The following is a 13450-nucleotide window of genomic DNA, read 5'->3' as shown; positions in this document are numbered from 1 at the left end:
GCTGAAAGGGATGCTACAGGCAAAACTACTCGCCACTCCGCAAGGCCCAGGTGTACCTGGTTCTTACCCATTTCCTCCTTGGCGCCCGGCTCCAGCACCATACGCTCTGAGAAACCTTAGGTTGAGACCAGGCTCTGGTAGTTTCTCCCGTTACAGCAAAATTAAAACAGCTTGTAGTCAGTGATCTGTGTCGAAGAGTATATTAGTAATCTGTCGCTGCATAACAATCACCCCAAAGCTTAACAGCTTAAGACAACAAACATCTATTGTCCCACAGATTCTACAGTGCAGGAGTTTGGGCATGGCTTGGCTGTTTGGTTCTGTCGTGGTCTCTCATGAGATTACAGTCAAGGTGTAGGTCAGGGCTGGAGTATCTCAATCACATGACTGTTGGCGGAAGCCTCGGTTTTTCACTGCATGGACCTCCCCATCGGGCCACTTGGGTGTCCCAGTGACATCCTCACTTCCCGCAAAGCCGGTGATCCCAGGGAGACCAAGGCAGAAGCCACAATGTCTTTAATGATCTCATCTCAGTAGTCACACACCATCACTTCACTCACATTCTATTGATCACAATCCAAGCCTTCAGTGTGGGAGAATCAACACAAAGGGCTGAGTACCAAGAGACAGGGATCATTGGGGGCCATCTGGGAGTCTGGCTACCACAGAGGGCCTGGCAATAATGATGAGGATGATGACTTAGGTGAGGAAGAAAGTATCATCAAGTTTCATCCTTGTATGATGACCATTTTCCAAATCATAAAAGAGTTGAATAAAGTTTCTCCCAATAGGTGGCAGTGCGTGTCCACACTGACCTTCATTCATTAAATAAGTATGTATTGATCACCTGCGTTGTGCCAGATATTGTCCTAGGTGCTGAGAAAACAGGTGCCTACCCGTGCAGAGCTTACAGGTAAGTGAATCAACTCTTGTGTTAGAGCATAAAAAGTATCTTGTTTATGATAGAGATAAGAACAGCCCTGGGGACTGGGGTACATAGAGAAGGGTTGCTGTGCCAGGAGGGTTCTTGAGTGGCAAAGCAATACGGAATTGAGGAAGGGTGACAGGACCAGGGTGGCTCGATGTGGCCAGAGTGGACACGGTGGCTCAACATGGACAGAGTGGGTAGATCCCAGATAAAGAAGAGCCTCGAGCTAAGCAAAGGATTTGGGACACATGCTAGAATGTATGGGAAGCCACTGATGAGTTTTAAGCAGGGGAGGCTTTATCTATCAGGGTTCTTAGTTCTGAGCAATAGAGGCTGACTCTGACTAAGCAGAAAGAGAGCACATTAAAAGGATACTGGATAGCTCGGGGATTCTGGGGAAGTGACTCCAAGTTAAGCTTCCAGGAGTGCCGCTCAGAAGCACGCTGAAGAACTGGCCTGATGAGGAAACGATCATGACTGGGATTGCTGCTGCCGCCCTACCCAACCCTGGAGGAAGCTGCTGTCACCGCTGCCAGGAACCGCTGAGGAATGGCTGCCACCTTCAAATGCCACATGTTTTTATACCAGCAAAATGCCAAGCTTCCAAAAGAGCCTGTTTCCTTACCTTGCTCACTTCTAAATCAAAGGCTTATGGGCTGCATCTGATTGAGGGAAGAAACTGAGACCTGGCTGCAAAGGAGGCTGGAATTTAGGGTCTGAACTCTTTCCTGGAGGAAGTGAGACTTATAATAGTCGGATTTCCCCAAATGTAGGAAGGCTGTTCAAAAGATGATAGGAGGCCATGAGTCTGACAGGTGTATACCACAAGGGGCATGGGTCAGATCTGAAGTGTGAATCTATCACTGGTAGAATATGGGAGATGTATTAGGTCAGGATTTCTCAACCTCAGCACTGTTGACATTTGGGCCTCACAAGTCTTTGCTGTGGAGAACTGTTCTGTGCCTTGTAGGATATTTAGCGCCATCCCCGATGTCTATCAGCAAAATGCCAGTATAGCCACACCCCCTCAGTTGTGAGAACCAAAGATGTCTCCAGACTTTGCCAAGTATCCCCTAGGAGGAGAATTGCCTTGAAAACCATTAGATTAGAGACCAGCCCAGTTAGGAGGCTCTTTTGGTAACTGAGAGAAGAAGGCACTGGTGGCATGACAGTGGGAATGGAGACAATGGGATGGGCAGGGAAGATATTTCAGAGACAGAAATCACAGAACCTGGAAAATGGCTATATTTGGAGGCTGTGTCAGCGTATAGCTTTAGCTACTTGAACAGAGATCTGAAATAACAGTGACCTAAGCAAGATATAAGTTTATTTCTCTCTGAAATAATATTCTTGGAGGAAGTAGTGCAAGGCTAATATGGTGTCCATCTTTAGAGACCATCTACCACAGTCTACCTCTTACTACTACATAAACCTGTAAAAATGAAATAGTAAAAACTAATATTATCAGGCAAGTATTCTGTAAAGATTCAGTGAGATAATACCTTTTGGTTTTTGTTCTAAATTACTAAGCCTGTGGTAATTTGTTAGGACAACAATAGAAAACTAATCCACCTGGGATCTTTATCTCAATCCTTTGCCCAATAGAGTGTAACCACTGGGATGGAGGAAGTAATCCAACCACAGGAGTGAAGGAGGGTCCTGGAAGAGAACCAGAGCATCTCCAAGGCACAGCCAAGATTTAAGGTACTCTGGAGGACAATCCTTCAAAACCTCAGAGGTCCATGAGAATGTTATATACCCCTTCTCTCAGCTGTCTCCCTCCATGAGAATTTGTTTTTGTCTTTTGCAGGATGTCACCTTAATGTCTGCAAGCAACAGGCACTGCAACTTTCAGAGAGTTCAGAAATTTATATTTCTTTTTTTTTTAATGGACCATTTCATAGAATATTACAAAAGGGTGATGTCACTCTTCCTTGGGAATCCATTCATTGGTTCTCTGTAGGCTTTTTTTTTTAATTGAAGTATAATTGATTTACAATGTTGTGCCATCTCTGCTGTACAGCAAAGCGACTGAGTTATACACATATATACATTCTTTTTTTATATTCTAGGGTTTTTTTAAATAAATGTTTTATTTTAGAACAGTTTTAGACTTACAGAATTATTGTGAAGACTTATATACCACATACCCAATTTTCCCTATTATTAACATCTTAGATTAGTATAACACATTTGTCACTATCAATGGATTAATATAGATATCTTTATTAACTGAAATTCATACTTTATTGAGATTTTCTCGGGTTTTCCCTAGCGTCCTCTTTCTGTTCCAGGATCCCATCCAGGATGTCACATTACATTTAGTAGTCATGTCTCCTAGGCTCCTCTTGGTTGTGACAGTTTCTTAGACTTTCCTTGTTTTTTATGACCTTGACAGTTTTGAGGAGTACTGGTCAGGTATTTTATATAGTGTTCCTCAATTGCGATTTGTCTGATGTTTTCTCATGAAAATATCACGACTGAGGTAGTGTGCTTCTGGGAAGAAGACCACTGAGTAAAGTGCCGTTGTCATCACATCATACCGATAGTGCATGCTCTCAAGGTGACTCCTCACATTTGATGTTAACCCAGATCACTTGGCATCTCCCCTGTAAAGTTTCTCCTTTTTTCTCCTTTTTATGTTGTACCCTTTAGATTAAAATCACTCTGTTCAGCCCACACTTAAAGAGTAGGAGTTATACCCTACCTCTTTAGGGGCTGAGTATCTATATAAATTACTTTAATTTCTACACAGATTTGTCTATTCTCTATTTATACAGTCATTTATTTATATCAATTTAGACTTAATTTATTTTATACTTTGGCTTATAGTCCAACACTACTCCATTTATTTTGTTGCCAGATTGTTCTAGCTTTCGCCATTGGGAGATCTTTCAGTTGGCTATTTGACATCATTGAGGATTTTTTTTTCATTTGTTTTGTTCCGTTTTTGAGCATTTTCTTCCTGGCACTGTAAGATGCTCCAGGATCATTTTGTGTATATCCTGTGCCAAACCCAGAACCAGCCATTTTCCCAAGGAACCCTAGTTCCTTTTTATTGGAAAATGGTATTAGAAGCCAAGATCTGGGGCCAGGTGTGTCCATTGCTATTGGGGTGGTGTTGCTTCTAGCCCTTCTCAGCTGACAGAGCAAGGAGATACATACCGGTGTATACTGTTTCTATACGTAACTGTCCATGTCTGTATTAAGCTAAGCGTGAGTTCATTCTGATGTTTTCAACTCTAATCCATTACCACATGGATCAGTTCTGGCCTCCTCCCTTGCTCATCTGTAACCTCTGGCCTCCACCATCTACCATCTATTTACTTAATTGTTCAATTCCAGTGGACAGGTATAGTGGTTTCAGAATTGTGAACCCATACCCCTGTGGGAAACGACATTATTAACTAGGGTACAGTGCTTAAACAACAGTTCCTGTTGCCTTTAGTCTTACAGACTCCATTCACTCCTGAAGTTACATAGGTCAGTACCTTATTCCCCCACCCCCTTCAGCAAGGTTGTTTTGCACAGTTGTACTACATTTAGATTCTTTTGTCACATTCTGCATACCATCCTGGATCCCTCAATCTCCTAAGTGATTTTTTCAACACATACATTTTTTACATATATTAAGGTTTACTCTTTGATCTGTAAAGTTCTATGGGTTTCAACAAATGCTTAATGTCTTGTTTCACCATTATGATATCAGACAGAATACTTTCAGCAACCTAAAAAACCCTTTGTGCTTCAATCTCCTCGACCACCACCAACCCCTGGAAATCACTGACCTCTTTACCATCTCTTGAGTTTTGCTTTTTCCAGAATATCATATAATTGGAATCAGTTATGTATGTAGTATTTTATGGCTTCATGACATGCTTCTTTCACTTAGCAATATGCATGTAAAATTAATCCATGTCTTTTTGTGGCTTCATAGCTCATTTCTTTTTAATGCCAGATAGCATTCCACTGTATGGATGTACCACAGTTTATTCATTCACCTATTGAAGGACATCTTGGTTGCTTCCATTTGGGGGCAATTATGTATAAAGCTGCTAGAAACATTTGTGTTTCTGCAGATTTTTATGTGGACCTAAGTTTTCATAATAAACACCTAGGAATACTACTGCTATGTCATATGGTAAGACTAGGTTTAGTTTTGTAAGAAAGTACCAAACTTTTCCAAAGTGGAAAACATTTTTCATTCCCATCAGCAATGAATGAGAGCTCCTACTGCTTTGTATCCTCACCATCAGTTTGTATTGTCAGTTTTTTAAAAAAAAATTTAGCCATTCTAAGAGGTGTATAGTTGTATGTCATTGTTTTAATTTGCAATTTCTAATGGCAATGCCAAGCATCTTTTCATATGCTTATATGCCATCTATATATCTTCTCTGGTGAGGTATCTGTTCAGATCTTCTGCCCACTTTTAATTAGGCTGTTTGTTTTCTTATTGTTGAGTTTCCGTTAGTTTTCCGAATGTAAATCAAATTTCGGTGCATGACAAAAACCCTTTATAATCTCGCTAGAAATCTCTTTCTTCAATCTGCCCAATGATCCCTGAAGACTACTCACACTGCACTACTCCAAAAAGCCCCTCCCCCTCCCCTTTATATCCTCTTGCACCAAGTCAGTTTGCCTCTGTGCTTTTACACATGCTTATCCTTCTACCTGGAAACCTTTCCTACCCTTCTTTAAGCAGAGTGTGTTGCTCCTTCCTTTTGCTCTGAGAGCACTTGAAACATCCTTTTCAATGTTAACCATCCCATCATAGTGCAATTATTTGTGCACCAGGCTTTCTCCAATCCTAGGTTACGAGTTTCTCAAGGGGAAAAGGCCGGTCTTACCCATCTTCAACAACACTCAACCCCCAGCTCCAATGTGAGGGCTGGTTAAGCAAGATTCAGAATGACATAAAGATACCCATGCTTATCTCTGAGTTCTTCATGTATCTGTTTGGAAAAGTAAGATCCTCATTCTGTCTCTACCAGAGAAAGTCAGGTTGGCCTTAGTTTCGGTGTTTTCTTACAAATCCAATCCATTTTCTTGAATCTTGAGCTTTAACCTACATACCAATCGTTCTCGCCCTTTAGGGTGTCTCAGAATTACCTGGAGGGCTTTTTAAAACACGGATTGCTGAATCCCACCTCCAGAGTCTCTGATTTAGCAAGTCTGGACAGGAGCTTGAGAATTTGCCTTTCTAATGATTTCCAGGTGATGCTACTATGAAACCACACTTTGGGAACCACTGGTTTATACCATGTGTTCTTGCTGTGGTTGTTCTAGGTTTTTCTAACACTTAGAAAAGACTTTTGAAGTAGCTGTGCTTGGTGAGAAATTGAAATGGGCTTTTAAAAATGTTGTGAGTTGAACTTGGAACCATACAAGTTAGAAAAAAAAGTCTTCAGTAGTTGTTGAAATGATTAAGACCCTATCCATGGACCAAATGAAGATGTCTGGAATGTATTGAAAGAAAGAAATAAAAATATCCTTGGAAAGCAAACTAAGAGGAGGCACACAGGAGATAGGGACAAAGTGGGTGGGGGACATTAAGGATTTTCACAGTTTGATCTGTAAACTTCAGTATTGTTTGAATCTTTTACCAAGAGAATGTTATTCACATATTTATTGGGTAATTAACAAAAGTATTATTAGGAATACTAGAATCTGATCCTTAGGAGGAGTGACATTTTCTACTGCAAGAGCTAGATAGAATACTTTAATATACTTTATTTTCTCGGTTCTCAATAAAGGCCTATCAAGGGACATTTGGCATAGTCTGGAGACATTTTTGTTACCATTCGGGTAAGAGAGAGTGGTGCTAACATCAGGGTATAGACCAGGGCTGCTGCTAAACATCCTACAATACAGAGGACAGCCCCCTAAATCAAAGAATGATATGACCAAAATGTCAATAGCGCCAAGGTAGGGAAATCTTTGTCTAGTGGAATTGGGCTCACACCAGTGATTCTCAGACATTTCAGAGATGTATCACACTATCTTGTTTGCTTGGTTCCACAATATTTCTTATGTCTCATAAAACTTATATGAAAGTACATTTAAATTTTGGCATGAATTTAAATTCACTTTGAACTGCAAAAAATATAAAGTAACTCCCTTTTAAATAACCAACAGTAAGTGAAGGTTCAGTGGGTAAGTGGGGTTGTTTATTTTTCAAAACCAGGAGGGAGTCACTGCCATAAACCATTCCAGAGTGTGATTGGTGGGAGAGGCCATGGTCTGAGTCAGTCATCAGTGTCCACCCAGAAACGTCATCACACAGACATCAGGGGAGTATGGCCTGGGACCGAGCAGGGAAGAGAGGGAGATATGCTGCCAGGCAGTAGGGTGATTCTGCCAGATGTCTCCCTAGCGCTTCCAGAGTGAACTGTAGAATCACTCCTCTCTCTCAAGAGCCACACTAATTCCAGGCAGTTTCCTCTGGTCAGTGATAAACTAGCAATTTAAAACAAACACATATATCTATGTTACTCAGATTCAATTAGCAGCTCAGAAAACCAGATGTGTTGCCTAGCAACAGCATCCTTCTCTCCCCTCACCTTCCACATCTCCTAGACTGTGGGTTGCCCTTTTGTGACCTTCCTAAAAAAGGCAGTTTAGCATAGTGGTTAAGAGCCTCCCAGAAGTAACTTAACCATAAAAGTAATCTTAACCATAGTGGTTCCTAGACTCCCAGAAATGGAACACCTGGGTCCTGAATCCTGGCTCCACAAACTAGCTGTGATGCCTAAACTTAGGCAAAATTACTTAACCTCTCGGTTTCCTTATCTATAAAATGGAGATAATATTATTACCTCGAACAGTCTTGGTGGGGATTTAATGAGTTCAAATACAGATGATGCCCAGAGCATAACAACACTCAATAAATGTTAGCTCTTATTTTTCTCTACCTCTTATATCCCTCTTCAGGGTTTCCTTTTAACCAGATTTCATCAACACAAAATGTTGGGGGATGGTGAGGGATGGGAACTCACAGTATCTTTTGCCCTAAAACGCTTTATCTGGCTCATCCCCCCGTATACACAGAATCCCTGTTCCCTCCCGCTTTTGTCTCCCACAAAGAATAACAATTTGTTTCCAAGCTCAGAAAAAGTCTTATATTCAGATAGCTTCTTTCTATACAGGAATAGCCCAGACATTCTAGAAACTAAGAACTAGGATGCTCCGTTCCTGTATCTTGACATCTTTCTTTAATGAAGATTTTAGCTAGTTGATTATAATTTTTCTTTTGGAGTATTAATTAAAGGTGCCCCTTGATCTGCAGAGACTAATGTACTGTCAGCCGTTAATAAGTGAAATAATTAATCTTGCATTCTAGATTGTCATCGTGGGTAGGCTGGATAAGTAGGAGTTCCCAGCAAATCTTTAGTTAAATCTGAAAAACTAAAATAAATAACGCAACTGGATATAGTGCTGCTGGCTTTTGTTGTTTTTAATGACAAATTTGGCAAATTTACCCGAAAACAATTCCTTGAACAGAAAGTAAGGCTTGAGTTGATTTCTAAGGCCCCTTTCAAATAAAATAAAACAGACCAGCTGTAATCTCTTCTTCTATCTTTGTTTCTTAAACTTCAATTATCTGAGCACCTTTTCCCAAAATTATCCCGTGTCCCACATGAGCTGTACTAATTATTTATTTTTTGCCATAAGTCAACCCAAATCTTAAAGTGTATGTAAATTTGTTTGAAAGGAAAAGCTATATAAAGGGAAAACTTTTGTTAATTTTCAAATAGAGGGTAAATGTAAAAAGTAAATATCATGAAAATTAAACTTTGTACATTTCTTTAAAATAAAAGTTGTTTAAAATATCTTTTAAATTATTAATTGAAAATAATAATGGGGAAATACAAGTAATAATGCATCTAATTTATTGACACTGTAGGAAAAATTTAATATGTGCTAGTTCACATAGTTTAATTTTTATAATGACTCTTCAAAGTAAATGTGATCCCCACTTTTACAGAAGATTCTCTGAAACCCAAAGGAAAGAAGTAAATTGCCCAAGATCCCAGAGTTGGGGTGGACAGGGCAGGTCCATGTGAGGCCAGAACTCTCAAGGACTGCAGGATGGGGTTCCCCCCGCCATTTTAAATCCTCTCCCCTCTCCTTAATCCAGGCCACCCTTCCCAAGATCTCTCCTGAAATCCTGTGCCAAAAGTCCCAAGATACACAACAATGACGGGTTTTCACCAAGATGTGGTTGGACTTTCAGATCTTTTGTGCCAAAAAGAAAAATTAATATTTACATCAGAAAAAAATACTGTTATTTTACAATTTTCAGCTTCCTTTTAAGTCGAGCAGATTCTTATGCAGCTGGTTAATGAGTATGAGGTGCAAACAGGAGGCTGGGCAAGAGCTATTTCTGACAGAGAAAAGAAAAGGGGGTGGGAGAGAAGTGGGGGAGCAGGGGAGGAAGGTAGAGGTAAGAAGCTGCTCTGGGGAGGAGAGATGAGACAGAGACAGAGAGAGAGAAGAGGGAGAGAAGAGGGGAGAAGGTGATGCTGCCACCCAGGGAAGACTCAGAGGAAAGGACAGAAATATTTAGAGGTACTTTATGAATTTTTTTCCGTGTGCTGTGTCATGTCATTCATCTTCTTCCATGTCTGGTTCTGGGGTGTTTTTTTCTAATACATTAAAAATAATCACAATACAACATCAAGTGTTTATCTGTGTAGCACCTGAAATTATCCCGCACCCCTCCTGTAGCACAAACACCATGGGAAACTGCCTCAGATGATCTCACCACTTCTGTGGCTTTAATTCTACCTCTAGTGTGATGACTTGGAAATTCACATTTCCAGACGACCTCTCCCGGGAACTCCAACTACCCACCTGACGTAGCCATTTAGATGTCTAATATCGTTATTTCTGCTCTTGCTACATTCCAGACACACTGGCCCACCTTTGCTGTTCCCTCCACCCTATTCCCTTCAGGGCTTTGCCTGCCTGGCTTCTAATGCTCAGATCTCAGCTCAGGTATACCTCCTCAGAGAAGCCTTCCTGGACCATCCTAACAGAAGAAGCACTTCTCCCCCAGTTACATCACCCTACCAATTACAAGACCACCCCATCAACTACATTCCCTTATTTCCTTCATAGCACATGACAATCTACACATTTTGGTTTGTCTTGTTGTTTGTTTATTTTATATCTCCATCTGCTAGAAGATAAACTCCATGTGGATATGAATTCTGTCTTTTTTCCTGAAGAGGAACGTGTACTTAGTAGGTGCCCAATATTTGTGGTTTTAATGAATGAATTAATCTATGATGACTGAGATGACTGACAATAAATGATTCTATGAGGAGAGTGTCTTCAGGCTCCTATCACCATTGATATGGCCACATACTAATGAATAAAGATTTTATAGCACTTTACAGTTTAAAAGCATATTCTCCTAGGTTATTGCTATGGTCTGAATGTTTGTGTCCCTTCAAAATTCATATGCTGATATCTTAACCCCAAAAGGTGACGGTATTAGTAGGTGGGGTTTGGGGGATTAATGCCTTGTAAAAGAGGCCCCAGAGAGATCCCTAGCTCCTTCCACTATGTGAGGACACAGCCAGTGGATCTGGCTATGAATCAGAACGAGGGTCCTAACCAAGATGTGACCATGCTGGCTCCTTGATCTTGGACTTCCCAGCTTCCAGAACAGTGAGCAATAAATCTGTTGTTTATAAGCTATGTCGTCTTAGCTTATACATTTAGCTTAGTTTAGACTGGCCTGTGATAGTTTGATAGCAGCCCAAACAGACTAAGACAGTTATCTGTATCTTTTTTCCACCAGCACCTATCAAGGTAGATACTAATTTTATCCCCACTTTACCCTTAAGAAAACTGAGGTTAAACAGGTACATATAACTGGAGGTACGCTAGATGAGAAACCTGAAAAGCTGTCTGAAGTATGGACAATGCCAAGCAAACATGCCTGTTGTTCTTCCTCGTTTCCCCGAACTCTCCTGGTTTTAGTACCGAAAATCCTACATCCTGGGAAAACCAGGAAGTTGATCACTCTATCTTAAATTGTAGATTTAAGACCTTAGATACTTCATGTAATCAGATCCCTGGCCATCTAAAGTTCAATGACTAAAACATGGGGGATGGGAGTGGGGATGACGCTTAGAGACTAAAGACATCAAGTTCCATAATAGTTGATGAACCCACCTAAACTGATTTCAAAGGAATTCTGGGAGAGGAAGTCATTAATAACCTGAAAAGGAGCAGACACTTAGAGATGCCATCTGTGGCCCTACCCTGAAAGATAAAGATGGTAACTAGGTCGGCGTGGCTATCAAGCCTCATGCTTTCAGAATGAATCTGATCCACCAAAATCCAAAAGGTATTTTGGGCGGTAGTGGCACCACCAACTGCAGGCACCCTGACCGAGGGAAACCAGCTTCCTATCCCAGAAAGGAAAGTTCTTCCTTTTCCAATTCAATACAATTTAACACCTTTTTCAATACGTTGGAATTCTTAAGCATTCTGGTGAAGTAGCCATAAAAATTTTACAAGCTGTGTGTGTGTGTGTGTGTGTGTGTGTGTGTGTTAGGGAGATAATTATTGCATAGGTGGCATTGTTTTCTCATCTAGGTAGAGACTGAAGTGTTCATTCAAGTTATTGAGTAATTGAAGTGAAGCAATTATGTATCATATTTTGCAAGAGGCTTTTTAAAAAATCCACCCCTAGATGATTTAGACGTAATTACCTTGTCTTTGCAGCAGCTGAGTTCAAGCCTCAAGTGGAAAGCACATCGACTTCAAAGGCAGAGGGAAGCAAAGGTGCTCCCCGGCTTTGGATACTTCCTCTGCTTGAGGTAAGAATCATGAACAAACTTCAGGTCTCTGCCAGTGCACAGTCTCCCAACAGGAATTACCCTGTTGCTGGAGATGACCCAGATCTGGTAGGACACCTTGAACAGCGCCCTGTCACGTATCCTGAATTATTTTTGTCTGCCTAGGTTTTTCTGTTTTATTTCTTTTTTATGTCACTCACACAGAAGACTAACAGCTCTAAGAAAGAAACAAGAGTTGGTTTGGACTACATGTTTGGTTTTGCATCCTTCAGCAGTGTTAAAAGTGTTGCTCAATAGTCTGGACTTATTTTTGCCTCCATTCCAGTGGGGCACCCAGCACAGAAAATTCGCACTTGTCTCTCAACTGGTGTGGTTCAGATTAAGGAACTGCTGTGATCTCTGTGCTTTGGGACCAGGTCTTAAACCATATCAGTGACCTAGATCCTGCCAAGCAAAGGACCTTCCCATCTGCCTGAATTGTTTAACTTGTTTGTGTTAAGTATAGAGTTTGGGGGGTGAGGGAAGACTTGGTGTAAATTTTCAAGGCCCTTGTCATTAGAGATCTTGGTATAACATTAGATGTGTGTGCTGAATCCCTTGAAATATTCTCCAGTTCTGCCCGTATTCCATACCTGTTGATATAGACTTTTTACCAATGCTATTATTTGTCTTAACTGTTAGGTTGGAATATTCTTACAGACTAGGCTTCTTTAAACCAATTGAATTTAATTTCTCAAACTGTGCCTCTATTTTAAAGGCTACATTGCATTCATTCATCACTCCTTTTTAATTTTTCCAGAGTCTGTCAAAGCTGTCCTTCATGAGTGGTAATGGTAAGTTGATCTGTCTCAGGAATTTTCTAAGTTGTACTTGAGTGCTCTTATTTCCGGTCATCAGAATGGCTCAAGTAAGAGCCAACTAATTTAGAAGTGTTATTCTGTCTGGACATTGGTATGGCAATGCAGTGACTTCTGAGGTTTCAGATATTGGAAAGAAGCAATTCCTCAGAAGCAACGAAATAGGTAACTTGCTGGCAGGTTTTTAAATCATCTTGGATTCCTTCTTTTAACAGGCAGCTTACCCTGCCCTTACTTGTCTGCCAAATTACCTAACCTTTTAGGAGTCATCTCCTGGCTTGACAAGTTTCTATTCCTCCCCTGCCCATAAATTATCATCCTACCCAAACAATTCAACTGAAAGTTACATACAATCCGTCCCTTTAGAGCCCAGTAATTTTATTCACTCATAAAATTTCTAGAGGAAAAATATGTGTTTTCTATGTGCAGTTTTGAGTTCCTGGATCTCCATCAAAGCAGACCACTTCAGAAACTTCCTTTAACCAAGAAGTGAAAACAGGTTTTTCACTGCTGGAAGGGAATTTAAAACTCCATTTGTACCCAAGAAAATACAAAGGGATTTGCACTTTGATGCTTGAAATTTTCCAGATGCTTAATGAATTTTTCCACATATAAGATGGCATCAAGCAACTCCTATTTAAAATTCCCGGATTAAAATGAAAAATCTAGCACTATCAAGTCATTAAATGAAAGAAAACCATAAACACTAGAATTAGGAGCCAGAAGAACAGGTTTGATTCCCAAGAGTCTGACTTACTATGTGATCTTGGACAGGTCATTTGGACTCTCTAAGCTTCTGTGTCCACATGTCTAAGATGGGGGGAGGATGATAGTATTGTCATGAGTTTTGT

General features: G+C 40.5%; 1 protein-coding gene across 10 annotated transcripts in view; it reads left to right on the top strand.

Moving 5' to 3' along the window:
• Positions 1–37: 37 nt before the first annotated feature.
• Positions 38–13450, top strand: part of BPIFC (BPI fold containing family C) — a 59384-nt gene continuing 45971 nt past the window's right edge. For 6 of the 10 annotated variants that reach the window (XR_014233025.1, XM_082348943.1, XM_082348935.1 and 3 more), the window contains exon 1: positions 11669–11763. Coding sequence is in view for 1 of the 10 variants with exons in the window: in XM_082348938.1 (XP_082205064.1) it covers positions 12573–12575 (3 nt within the window). In the remaining 9 variants the exon portion in view is untranslated. Of the gene's footprint in view, positions 914–2533; positions 2633–2738; positions 11764–12541; positions 12576–13450 lie in introns of those variants that run through there. The other 4 variants (XM_082348938.1, XM_082348934.1, XM_082348939.1 and 1 more) reach the window with 2 other exon arrangements.

This window comes from Balaenoptera borealis, assembly GCF_965194805.1.
Source record: "Balaenoptera borealis genome assembly, chromosome: 13".
NCBI classification, from domain to species: domain Eukaryota; kingdom Metazoa; phylum Chordata; class Mammalia; order Artiodactyla; family Balaenopteridae; genus Balaenoptera; species Balaenoptera borealis.
The sequence above is the reverse complement of the archived record's forward strand: the minus strand, read 5'-3'. Positions and strand labels throughout refer to the sequence as shown.